The sequence below is a fragment of the Mobula hypostoma genome, chromosome 6 (assembly GCF_963921235.1).
Source record: "Mobula hypostoma chromosome 6, sMobHyp1.1, whole genome shotgun sequence".
NCBI classification, from domain to species: domain Eukaryota; kingdom Metazoa; phylum Chordata; class Chondrichthyes; order Myliobatiformes; family Myliobatidae; genus Mobula; species Mobula hypostoma.
This window is the reverse complement of record NC_086102.1, coordinates 115,131,164-115,155,163: the sequence shown is the minus strand read 5'-3', so window position 1 is coordinate 115,155,163 and position 24,000 is coordinate 115,131,164. Positions and strand designations below refer to the sequence as shown.

The 24,000-nt window shown below is 40.9% G+C and overlaps 2 protein-coding genes across 7 annotated transcripts in view; one reads left to right on the top strand and one right to left on the bottom strand.

Annotated features, from left to right (window-relative positions):
• The window catches only part of rpe (ribulose-5-phosphate-3-epimerase), an 83,611-nt gene that overhangs the window by 26,043 nt on the left and 33,568 nt on the right, over positions 1-24,000 (top strand). The window contains exons 6-7 of one of the 4 annotated variants that reach the window (XM_063051511.1): positions 4,109-4,277; positions 7,644-7,776. In XM_063051511.1, the coding sequence (XP_062907581.1) occupies positions 4,109-4,231 (123 nt within the window). In that variant the 3' untranslated portion in view covers positions 4,232-4,277; positions 7,644-7,776. Of the gene's footprint in view, positions 1-4,108; positions 4,454-7,643; positions 7,777-24,000 lie in introns of those variants that run through there. The other 3 variants (XM_063051512.1, XM_063051513.1, XM_063051510.1) reach the window with 3 other exon arrangements.
• kansl1l (KAT8 regulatory NSL complex subunit 1-like) overlaps positions 4,642-24,000 on the bottom strand; it is a 106,442-nt gene continuing 87,083 nt past the window's right edge. The window contains exons 9-16 of one of the 3 annotated variants that reach the window (XM_063051507.1): positions 23,432-23,581; positions 22,539-22,711; positions 21,179-21,303; positions 15,030-15,084; positions 11,523-11,635; positions 10,705-10,861; positions 7,395-7,843; positions 4,642-6,079 (exon numbers count right to left, since the gene is read on the bottom strand). In XM_063051507.1, coding sequence (XP_062907577.1) covers positions 7,616-7,843; positions 10,705-10,861; positions 11,523-11,635; positions 15,030-15,084; positions 21,179-21,303; positions 22,539-22,711; positions 23,432-23,581 — 1,001 coding nt within the window. In that variant the 3' untranslated portion in view covers positions 4,642-6,079; positions 7,395-7,615. The remainder of the gene's footprint in view (positions 6,080-7,394; positions 7,844-10,704; positions 10,862-11,522; positions 11,636-15,029; positions 15,085-21,178; positions 21,304-22,538; positions 22,712-23,431; positions 23,582-24,000) is intronic. The other 2 variants (XM_063051508.1, XM_063051509.1) reach the window with 2 other exon arrangements.

Below are 24,000 nucleotides of genomic sequence, written 5' to 3'. Positions count from 1 at the left end.
GAGGAAATATGTTGCTATTAGGCAGGAACTTGGGAACATAAATTGGGAGCTGATGTGCTCGGGGAAATGTGGTAAATGTTCAGGGAACATTTACATGGAGTTCTGCATAGGTATGTTCCATGGCTGCAGGGAAAGGATTGTAGGGTTAAAGAACCATGGTGTACAAAGGATGTAGAAAATCTAGTTAAGAAGAAAAGCTTACAAAAGGTTCAAGAAACAACTGTTAGATCTTTAGAAAATTACAAGGTTGCTAGGAAGGAGCTTAAGAATGGAATTAGGAGAGCCAGAAGGGGCCAAGAGAAGGCCTTGCTGAGCAGGATTAAGGAAAACCCCAAGGCATTTGACAAGTTTGTGAAGAGCAAGGAGGATGAGCCATGTGGGAATAGAACCAATCAGGTGAGATAGTGGAAAGGTGTGCATGGAGTTGGAGGAGGTACTAGAGGTACTTAATCGGTACTTTGCTTCAGTATTCACCAGGGGAAAAGACCTTAGCAATTGTTGGGATGACTTACAGCAGACTGAAATGCTTGAGCATATGGACATTACGGAAGAGGATGTGCTGGAGCTTTTGAAAAGCATTAAGCTGAGTCTCTTGCGATGATCTGTGCATTATCAATAGGGACAGAAGTACCGGAGGAATGGAGGGTTGCCAATAATGTTCTGTTCTTCCAAGAAAGGGAGTAGAGATAACCTAGGAAACTATAGATCAGTGAGTTTGACTTCAGTGGTGGGCAAGTTGTTGGAGAATATCCTGAGAGGCAAGATTTATGAGCATTTGGAGAGACATACTCTGATTAGGGATGATCAGCATGGCTTCGTCAGGGGCAAGTCGTGCCTTACGAGCCTGATTGAATTCTTTTGAGGACGTAACAAAACACATTGATGAAGGTAGAGCAGTGAATGTAGTGTGTATGGATTTCAGTAAGACATTTGATAAGGTTCTCCATGCATGGATAGTCTGGAGGGTTGTCAGAGGTTAGAGCGGGACATTGGTAGGGTACAAACTGGGCTGAGAAATGACAGATGGACATCAACCCAGATTAAGTGTGAAGTGACACACATAAAAGTTGCTGGTGAACGCAGCAGGCCAGGCAGCATCTCTAGGAAGAGGTGCAGTCGACGTTTCAGGCCGAGACCCTTCGTTGTTAAGTGTGAAGTGGTTCATTTTGGTAGATCAAGTTTGAAGACAATATTAATGGTAAGACTCTTGGCAGTGAGAGATCTTGGGGTCCGTGCACAGGTTGACAGTGCTGTTAAGGAGGCGTATGGTGTGTTGGCATTCATCAACCGTGGGATTGAATTCAAGAGCCGTGAGATAATGTTACAGCTATGTATGACCTTGGTCAGACCCCACTTGGAGTACTGTGTTCCGTTCTGGTCACCTCACTACAGGAAGTATGTGGATACTATAGAGAGAGTGCAGAGGAGATTTACAAGGATGTCGCCCAGATTGGATGGTGTACCTTATGATAATAGGTTGAGTGTACTTGGCCTTTTCTCCTTGGAGCAATGGAGGATGAGAGGTGACCAGAGGTGTATAAGATGATGAGGGCATTGATTGTGTGGATAGCCAGAGGCTTTTCCCCTGGGCTGAAATGGGTAACACAAGGGGGCATAGTTTTAAGGTGCTTGGAAAAAGAACCTTTTCCCACACAGAGTGGTGTGTGGAGTGCACTGCTGGCATCGGTGCTGGAAGCAGATACAGTAGTGTTTTTTAAGAGCCTCTTAGATAGGTACACGGAGCTTTTAAAAAGAGCTATGCGTTGGGGTAGGTTACATGGTTGGCACAACATTGGCCGAAGGGTCTGTAATGTGCTGTAGATTTCTATGTTCTGTGTTCAATGTGCCAAAAGCTTTAACAACCCTATCTACCTGTGATGTCACTTGCAAGGAATTAATGACCTGTATTCCCTGAGTCTTTTCTTCCTCTGCACTACTGTGTCCTACTGAAATACAACTCCCACTTGCCTGCATTAAATTCTATCTGCCATTTTTTCAGCTGGTCCAGATCCCGCTGCAGCTGTCTACTACATCCCCAGTCTTGGTGTCATGCACAAATTTGCTGATCCAGTTATCCACGTTGTCATCTATATCAACAACAATGATTGATAAACAACAATGGACCTCGCACTGATCTCCTTGTGGCACTTCAGTCAGAGGGACAACCCTCTACCACCACACTCTGATTTCTCCCACAAAGCCAATGTCTAATCTGGTTTACTACCTCATGTTGAATGCCAAGCGACTGAATCTTCTTGACAAGTCTCCCGTGCCAGACCTTGTCAAATGCCTTGCTAAAGTCTACGGTAGACAAGATCCACTGCCTTGCTTTCCTCATCTTTCCTGTTAACTTCCTCAAAGCTCTATAAAATTGGTTAGACATAACCTACCACCCACTAAAACCTCCATAATCAGTCCAAATACTCATATCCAGTCCCTTAGAATACCTTCCAATTATTTTCCCACCTGGTTTATCTTTTTGGAGCCTTTCTCAAACAGCACAACATTGGCTATCTTCCAATATTCCAGTAACTCACCTATCACTAAGGATAATTTAAACAGCTCTGCTATGGCCCCTGCAATTTCTGCACTTGCCTTCCACAGGGTCTGAGGGAACACCTCGTCAGGCCCTGGAGACTTAGCCACCCTAATTTGCCTCAAGACAGCAAAATACCTCTTCCTCTTCTAATGTGTAGGGTCCATGAAGTTGATGTCGCTTTGCCTTAGTACTATATACTCTGTCCACCTCCTGAGTAAATACAAATCCAAAAAATTCATTAAAGATCTCCTCCATCTCTTCTGGCTTTATGCACGGATTACCATTCTGATCTTCCAGAGGATCAGTTTTGTCCCTTGCAATCCTTTTGCTCTTAATCTATCGGTGGAATCCATGAGAGTTCTCCCTCATCTTGTCTGCTAAGGCAACCTTCATGCCTTCTTTTAGTCCTCCTAAATTCTTTAACTGTTCTCTTGCATTTCTTGCACCCCATATGTACCATATTTGTTCCTAGCTGCTGATAGAAACTTCTTTTCTTAACCAGGGCCTCATTATCTTTTGAAAACCAAGGTTCCCTAAACCTATTGTTACCTTTACCTTTTATTTGACATGCACATACAAGCTTTGTACTCTCAAAATTTTGCTTTTGAAGCCTTCCACTTAACAGGTACACCTTTGCCAGAAAACAGCCCACCTGATCCTCAGGATTCATCTCCCTGCCTCTTCTTCAGATCATTTGTCTCTCATCTAAGGTGCATGACTCCCTCCTGAAATAGCATCCAGGTAGTTCTCCTGACATGTGCAGTAACAAACTCTAGCTCACTAACTCCAAAATGCAGTTCCTTGAGATGACATCACTTACTGCAGAAATAATCACTATTTACTATGATGATACTCCAGCCTGCATTAGGGTTGTATTTGGCTGATAGATGTTTGTTTCCTGAACTTGAGGTGGCTGAGATGAGCCACTCGTGCATATAGCAAGAACTGATTAACCTCTATGGTTTTCTGCTTACTCATAATGCCTTTCCACATAGCCATATGAGGGAGTTGTGCCCAACACTGATTCTGAACTCCTTTGGTGCAACATTTATGACTTTTCAATTCAAGATTGGCTGATTTTATTTAAAACATTAATCAAAAATGGGTGAGATGTTAAACAAAATTACTCAATCCCTCAGTTGGGTGTAAAAAGATTTAATTGCATTGTATCAGTCAAATTAATCTATGCTAATCAAGTTTCTTCCTCACTAAAAAAGGTGGAGGGCACATATTTCATTGCTGTGTGGGACTTTGCTGCAAAGAACTGCAGAATTTCCTTCTTTAAAAAGTGGCAAAACTTCAAAGGTACTTCATCAGCTCTGCACTCTAGGATATCCTGCTCTTGTTTTCCTGTAAGTGATTCACTTGCACTTAACAAAGCTATGCTTTAAATAACTGCATTTCTCTCCATTCTGTTGAACTGATTACACGTCAGTGCTCATTCCTAGGATACAGTGCTGCTTATATTAATTTAATACCCCCCATTAATGGTGTTCAACCAACTGCAGAATGCAGCTTTATAGAAGGAACTGTAATGCTTTATTGACTTATATTTTAATTGTTTTTCAGGCTGGAGCAAACATGATTGTGTCTGGCAGCGCTGTCATGAAGAGTGATGATCCCAGATCAGTGATTAACCTCCTTCGAAACGTTTGCGTGGAAGCTATTCAAAAGCGATGTCTGGACAGGTGATACCTCAGCAGGGCAAGTACACTACGCCTGCTGCTTGTGGTGGAGGGTATGAACTTAAATTACTTGTTTTAATGCTGTTCTCACAATGTGAACCAGCTTTTGATCATTGTTCATTTGATATTTTGCAAATACTTACTAATACTCTACTCTGTGACTGGCCCTGAGTTTTTTTGCTGGTTTGAATAAACGTCTCTCTAGCACCACATTATATTTTGAAGAGTGAAATATGTGAGTTAGTATTCATCGGCTCGTGGCAGGAGTGTACAAAATTGTTTTTCTTTAAATATTGATGCAATTTTTGTTTTGCTAGTAGCATTGTGTCACAATTTGTTCAAGGGTTTAGTTTTTGGACAAGGTTTAAAGAAAACATTCATGGCAGAATGCAGAAGTGTGCTGTGTGATGCTGGGGCGTATTTGTGTTATCTCCTTGGCTCATGGAAATTTTATTTGTTAATTTGGCATGAATCAGCAATCAACCGTATTGCTTCCTTACAAAGGTAACTGAGCAAAAAGAATGTTTATTAGGGATACATTCACTGTTATACCAGTTGAACTGCTATCAACAATGGCAAGAAGGCTGACAAATAGTATTTTATGTGCCCATGAAGTTCAGAAATGCTAAGTTTGCTGTACTGAAAGTGGAGTTTTTAGATTGAGCCCCATGGGTGAAGTGAACCGATTTAGAAAATGAATGCTAAAATAGATGTTTCTAATTTAATTTACCAAATTGTTTCTAAACAATTTAGTTTCTAAACTGATAAATTTGATTTAGTCAATTTGTATGCTTTGATTGACAAAACTTGTTTTTTTCCCTGCAATAAAAGCAATCCAAATTAAACATGTCATTAAGTGCTCAGTGAAGTGAGGGCGGGGGTTATGGGTTGCAGTACAGACCAGTTACAACCTGAATTGCTTACTTTCATTTAAGCATGTTCCTAGCTGAATGCTACTGTCATCAGGTGGTTGGAAAGTAGGAATCTGTGATTGATTTCCTCTCTGGTCTGCTCAAGAAAGGTGCCCACTATTAAATAAATGTAGTGGAAATAACAGCCACCCCTAAATTGTTTCTTGCAGAGTGTATTGTGGACATAAATAATATGCAGTGCATGAAGGCTGGTTCAGTATGAAACAATAGTCCCAGCCACAGAAAGTAATTTCTGCTTTGTATGTTAGCCATGAATGAAAGCTCATGGTACATAGTAACATTTCCAATAATGAAGTGGCACTACAATAGTTGCAATTTGTAACAAGGAATATAATTCCGAACTAACTTACAAATGGATTTTTTATAGTAAAGTAGTAAACATAAAATGTGCTTAAAGTACACAGTGGTTGTGGTTAAGGTTTCAACCGCTGACTGGATCTGACCTTGAACATCAGGGCCTACCTGTTGTGCTCAAAGTATTGAATATTTGACCATAGTCACCACCCTCTTTCAGATTTGCAGCACAGCTACTGAGGATCTATATCTCTTGTGCACAAGTCAGGCCAATAAGAGAAGCATTTTACTAAAATAATTTTACTTTTTATAAAGGCAATTGGGTGTGAAAAAGAATGAGCAATTTTAGAACAATTCTTAACATCATATGATCAAATTATTAAGACCTCAGCCAGCTGCTGGTCGAATGATCTTGGGATACAGAATGTCTCATGGATTGAGTAATATTGCAAAATCAGGGTGTGGTCTGTTAACACAGTCTATGTTCGTTCCCCAAGTGCAAACTTCCAGGGCTTTGCTGCAATACTCCTGCAACTGTTGATCTTCTTCGTGCAGTTTGCTTAAAGATTTTGAGGTGTCAGTCAATACCATAGGATGGTTTATTGAAGTGAATGGCTTCAAATGAACACCTGATGGAAATAACATGCAAGGCATTAGTTGAATTTGACATAATTAAACAGGAGATGCTATTTAACAATTTGAGCCTGCAGTTAATTCCACATACAAAAATGAAAGAAGTGAATAAATCAGCCACACATTCCTCTCAGTTAGAAAGGCCAATACAGAAGGTTCTTCTAACAATAGAATAGTCTACAATCTCTCGATAGTGGACGTGGAGATGTTTCCAATAGTAGGGAATCTGGGACCAGGGGCCACAGCTCCAGGAATCAGCCCTTCAAGCCACACTGACCCAGCAATTCTCTGAGTTAACCCTAGCCTAATCACAGGACAATTTACAATGACCAATTAACTTACTAAGTGGTACACCTTTGGACTGTGGGAAGAAACCCATGCGGTCACTAGGAAAACATACAAGCTCCAGCGGCTAGAGCAGTGAATCTGTGGAATTTATTGGCATGGACAGCTTTGGAAGTCAAGTCATCTGGATATATTTAAAGCAGAGGTTGATAGGTTCTTGAATTAGTAAGGGTGTCAGAAGTTACGAGAAGGCGAGGGAAAATAAATCAGCTGTAATGGAAAAGGTGGAGAAGACTTGATGGGCTGAATGGCCTAATTCTGCTCCTATGTCTTGTGGTATTATAGACTACTGTTACATATTTGCTTGCCCCATGACTGTGAGGTTGAAATGATAGAAGGCTTCCAGTGTCCTTTAACAATACACCAAGAATCAATACCATTAGGAAAGGAAGGGACAAAAATCAGTAGGAAGATGGCATTTATGCAGTCTCCATAATTACAGAATCCATTTAAAAACCTTTCTAATCTTTTCCAATGTGTAGTTTGGGGATTATGTTCAGGTGTGCAGTGGGGTTGTCTGCAGGCTTTGCATTTCTCAATGTGTGCTACTTGCACAAATAATTTTAACTAGATGTTCAACAAATCCATGGTTTTTATATTAACACCAACCAATAAACTACATAACTTAGTCTGATTATTACAATGCTGGGTTTGTAATATGTTAAAAAGTAACTTGTTCCTTTTTCTCCATTGAAGCATTGAGACAGTTTGGAGCTCTAAAGCAAAATGGGGCACTGGATTTGTGCATATTCTAGTATCACAAAATGGTTTTCAACTTTGATGGTATTTTCAGAGTTTTTTTTTAGAAAAAGTACAATTATTTGTTTCGATTCATTCCGAAAATAGAGATAGAATTCTGCTTTTACTAACATCCACACAAAGCAGGATATACTAAGCAGACAGGAGCCACGTCTTAGTATGGTTTTGCACATTTAATTCAGACAGGAACGTAATGTAGAATCTTACTTTCATCCCCAGAAGAGATTAAGGTCAGGAACTTGACTTTGGTATTGATTCTGAGGTTTTCTTTAGTCCTGCTACAACTTCTCAGGCAACCTGCATCACAATACTGACGAAGATTTGGCTAGAACTATGAAGATATTCAAAAGGAAAATGTAAAATTATTGTAAAATCACCTTATGATAATTCTTTAAGCTTGTTTCTAAATAACCCCAGATTTATTGGCACTACTGCTTTGCATTGTTCTGTCCCCAGGCTGAGAGTTTACACTGTGTTTCTCCAGAAGATGGCACTCGCTCGGAAGCTGCCCGGCCATTTTCACTGACTGCTGAGTATAACCTGGTGAGAGGTCTCGAAGCACCTTTCTCAACTGCAGTCCCTTCCTCTGAATGGTTTAAATGTTTCATTTCTTCCTCACACAGAGGGAATGTACGAGAATTCCATGGTAGAATGACCTGCAATAAAGTAAAACAAAAACATGCGATCTATTTTATTTCCAAATTTGAATCCCCATAACTGGTGCTGCTGAAATACCACAGAATATATATAATATATATATATATATATATATATATATATATATATATATACACACACACACACACACACACACACACACACACACACACACACACACACACACACACACTCAGTAGCCACTTTATTAGTGTACAGGAGTGGAACACTGTGCTCTCCTGCACACCACTGTTTAAACACGTGGTTATTTGAGTTACTGTCACCTTCCTGTCAGTTTGAACTAGTCTAGCGTTTTTTTTCTGATCTCATGCATGAGGTTTTCGCTCACTGGTTGTATCTCTTTTTTGTACCATCCTCTATAATTGTAGAGGAGGGTAACTCAACCTGTGGTCGATAGAATAAAAAAGGTTGTGAACTCTTGATCTAGAGCCTGTTGTGCATGAAAATCCCAGGAGATCAGCAGTTTCTGGTACCAACAATCATTCCATGGTCAAAGTCACAGATTTCATCCTCATTCTGAGGGTCTGAACAACTGCCTGCTTTTATATATTCAGTTGCTATCAAAGGAAAGCAGAAATTATCATCAAGGATTTATGCTTCTACCATTAACTGAGGGGTCTGTGGAGCCCAGGTTGGGAATCCCTGACCCAGGTTGCTGTTGCCATCAGGAAGATGGGTACAGGAGGCTGAGACCAGAGGGGATAACTTCACTCACCCCATCACTGAACTGTTCCCACAACCATATTCAAGGACTCTTCATCTAATGTCCAGATATGTATCTGTAATTTATTTATTTTTCTTCTGTATTTGCACATTGCTTATTTGTTTGTCCTGTTGGGTGCAATCTTTCATTGATTCTATTACATTTCTTTGACTTACTGAATATGCACACAACCAAACTAATCTCGGTGTTTATGGTGACATACATACTTTGATAAAAAATTTATTTTGAATTTTGAACATGATTGGCTGATATTAATAAGCAGGTATACCTAATAAAGTGGCTACTGTGTAGTTTTCTCAATTGTTAGTCATATCAGTGAGCCCATGTCAGCTTTCCTGCACCCTCTTTTCTTTCATATCCAATAACTCCATCCATTTTCTTGTGGGAAGGATCTGAACCACCTGAAGAATCCCATGTGAACTCCACACGGACAGCACCAGAATTGCTGGACCCATGAAGCAAAGCACTACCTACTGAGCCACTTTGTTGTTCATCAGCTGGGTTACTGTTTCTCTAACACCAACTAAGTGTTAACTGTATCTGGGATAATTTAAATGGTCATTTGTGGGACATGGTATCAGGAGAGGAAAGTTAAACTGGATGGGGAGGGAGGTATGGAGTAGTTGGTCACTTACAGTACCGTTACAAAGCAACACTATCCCTTCCTAAGCAATAATTATCTGCACACAGTTCGAACTGAGATCTTCCATATTCTGTGAAACCCTGCCTTAATCTGGCTTCACCCTTCTCACTGACCAGAGGCAAAAACTTTCATTATTGTTTAATCACTTGGATAAAACATCACCTCTGGCAATCACACTGTGATCAGCAATGCATCATGTACAGCCGGACAGGAAGTCAGACTCTGTCATTGGGTGGAAAACACACCCAACTCATCATTCTGTGCATTAATTGACAAATGTTTTGTTGATTGTAAATTGAAGGAACAGAATTGCAAATAATTCCAGTGAGCAATCTCCAAATAGAAAAAATATAGGTAATTATATCATTTAATCTAAATTTTAGTAAACACCATTTCATAATAGCATTAGGCCAACCCATATATTCCTGCAATAATCCCTTTCCCTGGTTTGCATGTTGAATTGATTGTGGAGAGGATGTTTCCTATAAGTGGGAGAGTCTAGGACCAGAGGGCGTAGCTTCAGAATAGAAGGATATCCCTTTAAGGAGGAATTTCTTTGGCCAGAAGGTAGTGAATCAGTGGAATTTATTGCCACAGATGGCTGTGGAGGCCAAATTATTGGGTATGTAGAATAGATTGATAGGTTCTTGAATAGTAAGGATGTCAGAGTAGAGAGAGAAGGCAGGGGATTGGGGTTGAGAAGGATAATAAATCCAGCATGATCAAATGGTGTAGCAGACTTGATAGGCCAAATGGCCTAACTTTGCACTTGTGCCTCATGGTCACTGCTGGAGAATAGTGCAGATATCAAAAAATAAGCCGAATAACAAAGGAGAAAGAGACCATCTTGACAGAGATGGCTGGCTACGGAAGCTTTGTGACTGATTACCAAATCATCCATACTATCCTTTGGCCTTAACAGTCACATACTTCCAAGGTTTCAACGGTAAACCCGACAGTCTTCTTCAGGCACAAGTTAGTCAGATGACAAGTTCCCCTAGAGACACTTCCTAAAATACCCTCTCAAGTGAGCAGGGCATGGGCTGGGCTTAATGCTCCGTCCCAATTGGCTGGATCTGAATTGCCTAGTGGCTGGACGCTTGTGTGGACCATTAACTGACTGTATGTACTGCCTACAATTTTAATGCTTTCAAAGCAGTCAGAGGCTCACACTTAATCTTTGAGTTTGACACAGAAGAACAACTGAAGTAAATTGTGAATTTGCCACAGCTTGTTTAGTCAATCTTGTATATTGCCCAAACACTAGTTCAAAACATGAACAGTACATGGGGCAGTGAGCTGCAAGCTAAACCAGGGGTGTGCCAGTACAAAATAAATAATGGTGTGCCAAGCGGGTTAGGATCCAGATACTAGCTACACAGTACAGATGATGTACAACAAAAGCATTACATTAGTGCACTAAAGGGGTAACATTTTCTACAAGCTAATTCACATGCAATTACTTTTCTTACCTTTGTATTAGGTTCTCTCTCCACAAGTAACTCCTGAGTCTCTTCATTTTGTGCCAGTTCAGAAAAGCAATTAATGGAACTGTGAGGTTTTTCACTTTCTGAAGGTGAAAGATGAGGATTCAGATGCTCCTCATTATTCTTCGTGAATGATGATAACCTAAAGGGAAATACTGAGGTGAAAAGTTGAACTGCTAACAAAAAAATATATAGGATTTCAAAATTTGAAGTGAAGTCTTGTGGCTTCCAGCATAAGCTACATCCCATGCATTTATTGCTTTAAAGCAGAGATTGAATGACTGGAGATACCTCATTTGAGGGAGTTTTCCCCTTTGTGAAGCAGAAATTAAATTATAAATTAAAGTGACTATGGAGTGCACCTAAGTAATGTAAACTAGCTGGATACTAAACCACAGGAACTTATATCATTTTTCCAATGACATAAGGTATCCAGATTTCCAGATAATCATATTTTGGAATCTACAGTCATTCAAAAGTAAATGTATAAATGTGGATCTGAACACCAAAACCGCACTGGCATTCACAGTATATCTTGCACAGAAACAGCCAACCACAATGTTGTGAAAGTTTATGAAGAAAACTCACAGTATGATCGTGCCAAGTATAAACTTGTGGCAGATCAATGTCTATAGTCTAAGAGGAAATACAGTAAATGAAAAAGCTGGACCTTTCTTTTAATTACCAACAATTTAGAGAAGCGCTAAACACAACTTGATGTAATTCTCACTCTCCAAAAACATTAGTTCCACAATATTGTAAGGTGGGAGAGAGAGGCACACTTAATGGACCAGTACACCTACCTGTTGCCCCTTCGATGACATCTGCTTTGTTCCCATAACAGCCACTTTGCTTGCTCCCTTAGTTCGTGCTTTTTATGTCGTAAAGCAAATGCTTCATCTGAAGTGTCCTCTAACTGTAAAACAGACAGTGACCAATAGAATTAGTATCTTGTTCTGAAGTAGAACCTATTTAAAGCCTTTTAGAAATCCACTGGAGAATTTTTTAAAGATGGAAGATACAGAAAATGTTTTTTGTATCTGAAACTTGTGTTGAGAAGGACGTGAAGAATGCAATAAGCTTCAGAACATGATATGGATGGGGAGTCGAGGTATTTCGTGAATACTGTCAGAACCATATTATCATTCTTTGTTTAACACCTGGCAGTTACCCCTCCCCACCTTTTTTTTTTAAAACCATCTCAACTCCAACCCTTTTCCTATTAGCAGCATTTACAGAGGCCAGAAGATTTTAAAAGATCCATATGGTCAGATGCTTATGAATCAGTGTTTTTTTAATTACTAAATGGACTGCTTATCCAACATCATTGCCAGAAAACAAGATGGGGCAGTGGATATGAGACTACAGACACTGGAATCTGCTACATAAAGAAAACAAACTTATAGAGGAACTCAGGTCAGACAGCATTTATGGAGGGAAAGAAATGGACAGTCAATGTTTCAGGTTCAGATCCTTCCTGCTTAGACTACAAGACAAAGGGAAGATTGTATAAGGGGCTGATGTAAGAGCTAGCAAACAGTAGGTTACGAGGGACGATGGGCAGATAGAGACAGAGCTATTGTATATTGCAGAAAACAGGCTTTTTGGCCCAACATGTCTGTGGTGACCAAGGTTCCTATCTGAGCTAGTCTTATTTGCTCATATTTAGCCTGAATCCCTTTCAAGATTTCTGATCCATGTACTTATCCAAATCTCTTTTGAATGTCATAATTGTATCTTTCTCTGCCACTTCGTTCCATGCACCCCCAGTTGCTCCTCTGGGCACTTTCAAGTTCTTCTCCTCTCACTTTCAACCAACACCCTCTAAGTTTTGACTCCTCAACTCTGGGGGAAAAAGCTTTGGCCATCCACCTCACCTCTGCCCCTTGTGATAAAGTCACCCTTCAGCCTCCTATGCTCTAGAGGGAAAAAAGTCTGTCTATCTAACCCTTCCTCAAGCCCTCCGGTCTTAATAACATCTTTGTAAATTTTTTTGCAGCCTTTCCAGTTTAGTGACATCCTTCCAACAAAAGGATGACCAGAACAACACACAGTACTCCAAATCTGGTCTCACCAATGTCTTGTACAGCTATAACATACCGTTCCAGCTCTTGTACTTAATGCCTTGCATAACGAAGGCAAGCATGCCAAATGTTTTCAATGTCCAGTGTCACCACTTTCAACTAACAATGTACTGGACCCTTAGTTCTCTGTTCTGTAACACTCCACAGGATCCTATCATGCACTGTGCAAGACCTGCTGTGGTATGTCTTTCAAAAACGCAACACCTCATTTATCTGAATTTGTCATTCCTCGGCCCACTTTATCAAAATCCCATTGTAATCTTAGTCAACCAGTCCACTATACTGCCAATTTTGGTGTCAATTGCAAACTTGCAAACCATGGCAACGATATTCTCATCCAGATCGTTAATACAGATGACAAATAAATAAGGAATGTCTCACCTCTAGCTCCTTGTATATAGTTGCAAGAAAAAGTTTGTGAACCCTTTACAATTATCTAATTTTCTTCATTACTCTAAAATTGTGGTTTGAACTTTTTCTAAGTCACAATAATAAACATAATCTGCATAAACTAATAACACACAAACAATTGTTCTTTTCATGTCTTTATTGAACATATTGTTTAATTATTCACAGCTGCTGACCAGACTTGCACAACGACGAGGAGGAATTTTATATCATTCCTCCGTACAAACTATTTCAGTTCATCAACATTTCTGAGATGCCTTGCCTGAATAGCCATCTTCAGGTCATGCCACAGCATCTCAATTGGCTTAAGGTTTGGACTCTGACTTGGGGGCCTTTCCAAAACACAAATTTTCTTTTTAAACCATTCTGTTGTTGATTTACTTTTGTGTTTTGGATCATTGTCTTGTTGCATCATCCAACTTCTATCAGCTTCAGATGACAGACTGCTACACTGACATTCTCCTATAAAATGTCTTGATACAATTTTGATTTAATTACTCCCTCAATGATTGTAAGCTGTCAGGCCCTGAGGCAGCAAAGCAGCCTCAAACCCCGATGTTCCTTCCACCAAGCTTCACAGCTGGGATGAGGTTTTGAGGTTGGCATGCAATGCCCTTTTCCCTCCAAACAAAGCGGTATACATTTCTGCCAAATAGTTCACCTTTTGTCTCCTCTGTCCACAGAACATTGTCCCAGAAGTGTTGCGGAACATCCAGATGGTCTTTTGTAAACTTGAGATGTGCAGCAATGATTTTTTGGAGAGCAGTGGTGGTGCCTTCCATGAACATCATTCTTGTTCACAGTTTTTCTTATAGTGGACACATGAACAGAGACTTCAGCAAGTTCTAGAGATTTTTGCAGGTCTTTTGCTGTTACCCTTGGGTTCTTCAGCATTGCACGTTGTGCTCTTGGTATGGTCTTTACAGGACTCCTACTCCTCAGGAGAGTAGCAACAGTTCCGAATTTCTCTATTTGTAGACAATTTCTCTTGACTGATGAACAGTCAGGTCTTTAGAAATGCTTTTGTAACCTTTTCCAGCTTCATGCATCTCTACAATGCTAAAGCTCAAAGTTCTTTTGATAGAGGCATGTTGCACATAAACAGATTTTTCTTCAGAAGAGCAGTCTGACAATAACCTGACTTTGTGTGTCTTTTCCTGCAGGGCAGGGCACCTCTACAACCCACATCTCCAATCTCATCTCATTGATTGGAACACCTGACTCTAAGTAGTTTTTGTAGAAGGCATTAACCCTGAGGTGCACATTAATTTTTTGAACCTGGACTGTGATTGTTTAAATGGTGTACTCAGTATTGACGAGAAGCAGTACAATTGTTTGTGTTATTAGTTTAGGCAGATTGTGTTTGTGTATTATTGTGATTTAGATGAAGATAAGACTACATTTCATGAGTAATTAATGCAGAAATCCAGGTAATTGCAACGGGTCACAAACTTTCTTGCAACTGTAGCTCTATTCTCCATCTTCCTTTCCCATTAGATTCCATCATCTGCCCCACCACCCATTCTCACCTAGCTCTTGCTTTGCCTCTTCCTCTTACCTTTCTATACAGGCCATCTCCCCTCTTCCTTTTCAGTCTAGGTGAGGGGTCCGACCTGAAACATCGACTGTCCATGTTCCTCCAGATGTTGCCTGACCCACTGTTCTTGCAAGATGGGGCAGTGAGCTGCAAGCTAAATCAGGGGTGTGCCAGTACAAAGTGACTTAGTGTGACATACGGAAAATATGAACAGGTCAATTTGACAACAGAAACCTGAAGGCATGATTAAAGAGTCACCAGTAATGCCACCTCAAACCTACCTCATTCTCTTGCAAGTGTAATTCCATTATTGGTTGGAAGGTCATAATTCGCCAGCTGTTGAAGCAATGGAAAATTTGATGTTACTCATTGAATGATGCAGTTCCTTTTTCTCAACTGAGCTCAAACTTTCCAATTAATCTCACCTTCTAGATTTTTCCTTAAACATTTTCCCATCAAATATGGAAGTTACTATTAAATTTATTTCAACTACTTTTGCATTCAAGTCGTACCACAAGAAAGCCCATCACCAGCTATCTTGTGGTTACTGACCAATATCGCTGGGAAGTTTATCCCTGTCTGCTCTATCAAAACTTGCAAAGTAATAACATTACAAATGCTGGTAATCTAGCAATAAAACAGAAAAGCAGGTCAAGCAGCATTAATGGTCAGAGAAATGTTGGAAATTATTTTTTTTAAGTTGCAGAGAAAACAGGAATGTTTGTGATGAGGTGGAGACACATGCAAGTATGGTGCTAAATGAGAACGTTTGGTGGAAACTTGTTAGTCACAGTTACTGTTGGCAGAGGGAATAAGGATAAAGAAAAGCTCGAACTGAGATGCAAAATCAGTGGAGAAAGAAACAGTTAACATTACAGGGGAAAGTGTCTTTATCTTTAAACTCAGCACGTTACAATTCTCGGACTCAACAATTTCAGAAAACCAGCTGTTCCAGTTCTGGGAAGACCTGACAGAAGTTTATAAGATTATGAGAGGCACAGTCGTTATCTGTTTTCCAAGGTCAAAATGTCTAATACTGGGTGGCCGTATTTAAGGTGAGAGGGGCAAGTTTTCTTTTACAGAGAGTAGTGTATGTCTGGAATGTATTGCCAGCGATGGTGGTGGTGGAGACAGATACTAAGAGCATTTAAGAGCCTCTTAGAAGAGCACATGAATGGGCAGAGAATGGAGGGATCAGATTTGTTAAGCATTTAACTAGTAGTTTAATTAGTTCAGCAAACTCCATGAGCCAAAGGGTCTGTTCGTGCACTGTATTGTTCTATGGTTCTCAGTCATCTTGCTAGATTTGGCTTTGTACCAATCATTCGTTTTCAGGGTCTTCTTCCGAAAGGTAGCTATGGCTGTGCTGCAGATAGTATTCTGCAGATGTTCTTTGTAACAGAGTTTCTGGACTATTGAGCACTCAGTTCTTTTCTCAAAGGACTTAGCAAACTGCTGCAGCAGGCTTGGGTGAGACATATTGCTGACATCAATGTGAGGATTCCTTCTTATTTTGTGCGATGGAGTTCCTCTGACTGCAGTTTGATTGTGTAACACACTGGTGAGTTGTGTCACAGTCAACACTATGGTAGGGAATTGGAAACGCATGCTGCTGAAGAAGGAGCGCCTGACCAGGATCATATCCAGCTGCTGTCAGTGTCTGGAGCAAGGGTGTCTCCAGGAAACCTTGTATTGAAACTACTCCAGAACTATGAGCTGGTTATACATAGATCATGATAGGTACAGACTCTAGCGGTTGCTCTCTGCTCATGTTCATCTTGCCCATGCCAAAGTGACCTAGGCAGGAGGGCCACGAGTCATGATCTGCACCCAACTGGCATTAAAGTCACCCAGGAGAACAAGACGTTCCTTGCTGGGGGTATTCCTGATGGTGGTTGCAAGGTTCTCAGAAAACTCATCCTTTGCTTCAGATGTGGAGTACAGCATGGCAGTTATACACATTGACAAGGGTAACTGGACCTTTGGTGGTGTTGAGGCAAAGAGTAAGAAGTCACTCAGATCCATTGCTGCCTGGTTCCACCATCTTCAGCAGTGTGCCCCTTGTCAGAAAAAAGTATCATCTCTCTCTTTTAATATGCCCAAGTCAGAGTCTCCTAGAGCACAAACAAGCAAAAATCTGCAGATGCTGTAAGTCCAAGCAACACACACAAAATGCTGGAGGAATTCAACAGGCCAGGCAGCATCTATGGGAAAGAGTACTGTCAACATCTTGGGCCCCTCAGCAGGACTAGAGGATGGCTATGTCCAAGTGAAGTCACTTGAGCTCCACATTTATTACAATTGTCTTCCTGACATCACTGATGTCTTGGAGATCATCAGAGAGGCCAGTCATAAATATTTGAACATTCCAACAACCGTGTTAGAGCTGTTCTCTCCTGTTGTGTTGTTTTGCCTGGTGCAGTGTTTTCAGTTTGCAGTTCAAATAATACTGAATCCCCATGTATCCAAAAAGGAAAGCAGACCGTGGCAGGACAACACCTTTTTGATTAGGGATTGCTCAGCTTAAGGCGGGGGTGAGTAGCTGTCCAGTGAGATCCAAGAATCTCTCCCACTTTCAGAAGCAAATGCTGGCACTGCGCTCTACATCAATCGAGCGTAGTGGTTTATAACTGGTAACTGCTGTTTCCTGTGTTGTGTCAACACCATGAGGTAAAGCAGAAATGTCCTCTTTTGAATAGTGAATAGTCAAACATGCTGCCCTAGCCCAGTATAAGTATTCGCCAATGGAGAGGAACATAAAGATCCTCGGGGCTGCTAGAAGTAACGATCAGCAGACTGCCAAGCACTGTATTGAGTACTGGATGCAGCTCAGTGAAGACACTCAGATCGGACCACAGACAGGTTTGTATGGAGTATTAAGAAAGCCCTTGGCTCCTCTCAGAGCAAGATGATTCCCCTAAACACCATCAATGGCAGAGTAATCACAGACAGCAGCAACAGATAGTGAGATGGAAGAACATTACTCTGACCTCTACACCAGAGTGAATACTGAAAATCTGGATGCCATTGAGTTCCTGCTGCCAATGGAAGAACTAGATGCAGAGCCGACCTGAGAGAGCTCAGCAAAGCTATGGACAACTTGGCCTCGGAAAAGTACCAGGCACTGATGAGATACCCCTACACCTGATCAAGCACTGCATAACCACAGTCTTCACCTGCGTGTTCTTGGTCCACTGACAGAAGTTGGCTGAATGTGTCTACCCAGAGTCACAGAATGGCTTTTGTGCTGGAAGGTCCATTGTGGACATAATTTTCTCCCTCTGCTAACTCCAGAAGTACAGAGAGGAAAAGAAGCACCTCTACATTGTGTTTATTGGTCTCGCCAAGGCATCTGACGCTGTCAGCAAAGACAGGCTCTTTCAGATCCTCTCCTGCCAAGACCACAGAGCATAATCGAATCCTTCCACAACACAAAGGGAACTATACGGTACAACCACAGGTCTTCATTGCCTTTTAACATGAGGAGTGATGCCAAGTAAGTCTGTGTTTATGCCCCAATGCTTTTTGGGATCTTGTTTGCCTTTTTCTTGCATTTGGCATTGCAACAGAGGGGAGCTATCTCCACACTAGATCAGATAGCAGGCTTTTTAACCTTGCTCGCCAAACAGACAAAATCAAAGTGTGCAAGGCTATGATCAGAGATGTACTGTTTGCTGATGATGCAGCAGTAGCAACAGACTCTGCAGCACCTTCAGAGCTTGGTGGATCACTTTTCCCAGACCTCCAAGGAATCTGGTCTGACAAATTGTAAAAGGCAAATGTCTTTGGACAAAATGGAGAGGCACCCCCAATAATTACCACTGATAACTATGAACTGAATGATGTTCACATACCTGGGGTCAATTATCAGGGGCAACCTCTCCTTGGACACAGGAATTGACAAGTCCATTGGAAAGACTGGAACACCACACGAATCTGGGAGGACAAACTCTCAGAAGAAACAAAAATAGCAGTGTACCAATGCTTGTCTCACCAGCATATAGCTGTATGGCAGCAACACTTGGACAACATAAGCTAAGCAGGAGCGAAGGCTCAACACCTTCCACTTAAAGTGGCTTTGTCTTATCTTGGGCATCTTCTGAAGACAGAGTACCCAATGCTGAGATTCCCTCTTGTGCTGGCCTCCTCAGTGTCTACACCATGCTCAGGCAGCATAGGCTGCACTGGCTAGGCCACCTCCGCCATATGCAGGATGGTCACATCCCAAAAGTCATCCTCTAATGTGAGCTGGCTTCAGGCAAGAGAATAACTGGCCACCTGCAACTGTACTACAAGGATGTCTGCAAATGGGATACGAAGGTGCAGACATCAACATTGAGTCCTGGGAGAACTTGCACCTGACTGCACATTAAGTCAGGAGAGGATAAACTCCTAAGTGGCAGAAGACACTGCCTATGAAAAGGAATGCTGCAGCTCCTGGAGAGCTGAGACCACTTATTGATGCAATCTTTGCAACAGAACTGCCACTCTCACATTGCTCTTGCCAGTCACGGATGGCACTGCACCAACACCACAGACAGCTAGGAAACAACATCCATGATGAACCTTGACTGATGGAAGGCCATTGTACAAATTGGCCTCTGCATCAGTGCATGTATGGGCTTTGGGGTCAGAGGAATTAAAACCGAGGTTACATAGATATCACGCCACTTTATGGACATGGCACTGCCAATTTATCTGAACCTTATGAACTGCACAGAGGGTTGAAGTAAAGCAAAAAGAACCAATTTATGCAGCTTCGTGCAGCAAATGATGGAGGAGTTAGAGGCAGGACACTCAGCAGTCTTGTATTTATACAGGATGAGAAAGAACTGCAGTGGTAGGCAGAATCAGGAGTAATAATGAAAATTACGTGGGCTCTGAATGATCTGATCACCACCACCAAGGTCAGACAAGCGAGACTCAACTTGTACATTGTTCCTAGGATGTTACTGGAAACTAGAAAAGTAGCCTTGAGCTGAACCCAGATCTGTGCTTGGATACTGCCACCAGTGCCAGGTCCTTTACGTTATAGCTCTTTGTACGTTTACCAGGGTACCTAACAAATGTGATGAGGTTTCTCTTTCTTTTACCACCACGTTAACTTACTAAGCCTGGACCAACAACTTAAAATTGTGCACCCTACTTATTACCTGTCTGCCTATCATTCACAGATATCTTTTTTTTGTGCGCCATATTCTGCCAGAGCCTCGCCGACCACTTTTCAAGTGGTTGTCTTGGAGGAAAGATTCTGTGAGTGGTCCCCCACGTCCTTCTCACAGTGCAGTTTTTTTTTAACGAGGCCGAGATGGAAAGTGTGCCCGGGAGCAGCCCGAATGGACTCAAACTTGGGAACCTTCGCTCTGGAGTCCAGCACTGATGTCACTGTGCCACCAGCCGGCACAAATGTCATTGCTAAAGAGACTTAGTCATCACAGAGATCAGAATGTAAGTGGTATGATTAGTGAGTTTGTGGATGACACCAACATTGGACAGTGGATAGTGAAGGAGGTTTCATTTGGGAAAGTGGGAAAGGAACAGCAGGTGGAATTTAACACAACTGTGAACTGATGTAACACAAAAATACTTTGGGGGGAGGGGAGTATAAGGACAAAGTTCCCTGCTGCTTGCTGCTTTCAGATGGGCACAGGCAGGAGGGTTGTTAACTAGAGGAAATTACCAGTGAGGAGATGAGGAGAAAGACTTATGATTTGGAAACATTGAAGATGGGACAAGCAGATTCAACAGTAACTTCAAAAGAAAATGAAACACATACATGGAAAGGTTTGCAGAGTTAGAATGTGAATGGCACGAAGTGAAAAGTTCTTTGATGATCTGGAACAAGCTCCTTCTCTGCTGTTCAGTTCCCTGATTCTGTCAGGATTCTGCACAGACCATGGCAGAGCTCCCACCCTTGACTTTACCCAGTGACTCTCACATACAATATTTAACAAGATGCACTTGCACATTGGCAGGAAAATTGTTTTAAACTTTCCACATAGCTGTGGAGATTCAGTAATTTGGTTCTAATTCACTTGTGAAGATAGAAATGTTTGGCACAACTGCTTTGAATGACGATACTGCACTTTGAGGCTACCCATAATGATGCAATACAGGAACCCAGTTCCCCAAAACTCTCTTTTTAAAATATGATTCAGTAACCCAACTTTTCCTTCAATAACTGTACAAATGTATTTCAATTAAATAATAATGCTCCTTACCATATAGTTTACTTACTGACCAAATCAAGTCCTGAATCATTTTATTATTGTTTCATATATTATTTGTAAGACATATTAATCTAGGACCTTTCTAAAGTTGTTAGGAATTAAGTTGTCATTACACAACTCCATAAGCATGTATGTTACCTTAAAGCTGTTGTGCATGCAAAAAAAAAACCTTGAGATGGAATCATGAAGAAATTCTGTACCTTGGTGTAATTATTTCTTTATACTGGAGCTTCTCAATCTTGGAGGTGGCAACTAATGACATGGGCACCACAATATTATCAATATCATAACAACATTCACTCTGCTGCCTTTGCCGTAAAGGAATCTAGAAATATATAATATATTACAATCTTTTATTATGGCGGCTTGAGTTAGAAATCTACATAACAACTCATTTAAAAAATTTTATGTTATTTAGAGATATAGCGTGGAATAGGCCCTTCCAGCCACACCACGTGGCAATCCACCGATTTAAACTCTGGCCTAATCCCAGGACAGTTTTTTAAAATGACCAATTAACCTACCAACAGGCATCTCTTTGGACTGTGAGAGGAAATTAGAACAACTGGAAGAAACTCATGTGCACATGGAAGGAATGTACAAATTTGCATACAGAGGATGCTGGAATTGAACTCTGAGCTCTGACACCGAGCTGTAATAATGTCACATTAACTGCTACGCTACCATGATGCCCCACAATGTATCTTATAACATGTCACATAACATGACTATGCATGACATTCATGTCACTTAAAAGCCGTGTCAGCTGAGTCTTTGGTGACCTACTGGAATGATCTAGATTAGAGAGGTTAATAGTCATAGGTTTTGTGATACAGTAGTCTCTGGGAGTGTTCACAAGTGAGTTGGAATGCTACCCATATCACCAGCCAGCCTCAGTACATCACACTTCATATATTGTTATGCATTGAGATGGCCAGTGAAACAATGTTTCGACAAAAGTGATGGTATTGACAATCTGTCCTCACTTACCATGACCCACTCCAGTAAATCAACAAAGTCTTAGCTGATACAGCCTTTAGGCTACACGAACATCAAATAGTCACAAGAGTTTTATTGTAAGCCTAATCACTTTGTAAGAACATATATTCAGAAGAGTTCACAGGTACAATATAACTGTGCTCCCCATTAATCCTGTACTTTGCAAATAGTGCTGCTGGGTATTTGATCTGCATGCCAATGAGGGTGCCTTTATCAAACCACTCCATACCCTCCCATTTCCCAAGTGAGATGATAGCACTTTTTTTTAACAAGGAGAAATTTTCATAGACAAATAAAAACAAAATAGCAAACATTATCAATATAGAAAATACCCATATCACTGAGTAAATCTCTTCCCATGTTGACTATTTTGAAAACATAGAACTAAACATATCTATAACCTTAAGAGACCGGTTATTATTGTCTTCCTCTCATCAATCCACTGCAGGGAAGGATACAGTGAAAAACCTTTTATAATTAAACCACTAAGAACTGAACAACTGCACAAAGATAGGTTCAGATTAGTGCACTAAGTTACTGAACCTGTCAATTACATCTTACATCTTTTGTCTGCGAAAGTGCTCTTTGCAATGGAGTTGATTTGGCCACCCAGCTGTCCGTTGAATTGGAACAGTGACTTCGTTGACCAAGGCCTGGCATCTGTGATACTTTCACCGAAGATCCAGAAGGAGAGTCACCACAGTTCAGCAGAGTGCAGTGTCTTTTATTTACAACTGAAATACAAAATAAATATGCAGAATCTTATGCAAGACAACATTTAGGCAAGATTCTCTCCAAGGCACGTAGTAGTGCCAAGAACTGTTCAAATGCCCATTTTGTGATCTTTAGCTGTGATTTATTTTGCTCTTTGCCATCACATCAAATTGGGCAGGCAGTGAACAGTAGAAAGCCATGTGAAAGACATCTCAACAAGATTTTAAAAAACTGGAATAACAAGTTGGAGATGTTGTTCATCTGTTGAAAAATGCAAATTCATGATGGTAGCACTGATACTGAAATAATGCAGTGCAAAATAAGTGGAACATGTATAGAAGAAGCAGTGTAAGAAAGGAATCTGGGTAGGGGCTGGCAGTAGAAAACAGCCATAGTGTAATGGGAATCAGTGGTGACAAAGACAACAGAGAAGCAGTTTCATTTGAGGACCACTGCAAAAGTAACCACATCTATCTGAATCTACATTTTATAAAGATCTTTCACAGCAGGGAGGGATGACTACAATAAGGAATGGTGGTAAATGTCACAGCCCTTTTGTAGATATGTTTCTCTTACAATGTGGTTCACACAACATCTACACCTGGAGGGGAAGTTGATGAGACAAGTAAATCTGAAAATGTAATAATGTCAATTGGGAGCAACGTCATCACTAGAGAACTTATAAACAATGCTGTTATATCCACAGAATGGATCTCCCAGAACCACTGTCACGTGCTCACCAGCAGTTTTTTCATTTGAATGCCTTCTTTTCCTTAGCTCTCTGAAGGGCTTCTGTGATGCTTCTGTTGGAGTATGTAGCTCAGAGGTACATGACTGGTTCCAGTGTTGTCCCAGTACCTTTACACTGTGGTCTTTATTAACATTGCAGCCTAAGGATTAATTTGATAATAAACATAAAGATCTTGGATTGTGTTCAAAGAAATATGAGTTCAATCAAAATAAAAATCCATACATAATTGCTGAAACAGCACAGAAACAGGCCCTTTAGACAACTCTTCCAAGGTGCCTACCCAGTTGCTTGTATCTAATTTTCTTTACTGTGGCATAGGAGGAGGTGTTACAGCCCATTGGATCCATGCAAGCTCCCCGCAGAGCAATCCCAGCAGTCTCACTCATCTGTACTGCCTGCAAATTATCATTTACAGAACAGAACAGCATAGGAACATGCCCTTTTGCTCTGCTGAACTAATTAATTTAGTAATCAAATGTCCATCTAAACTAGTCCCTTTTGCCTACACAATGTTTATATTCTTGCATTTTCAGCACATTCATGTGCTTATCAGAAACC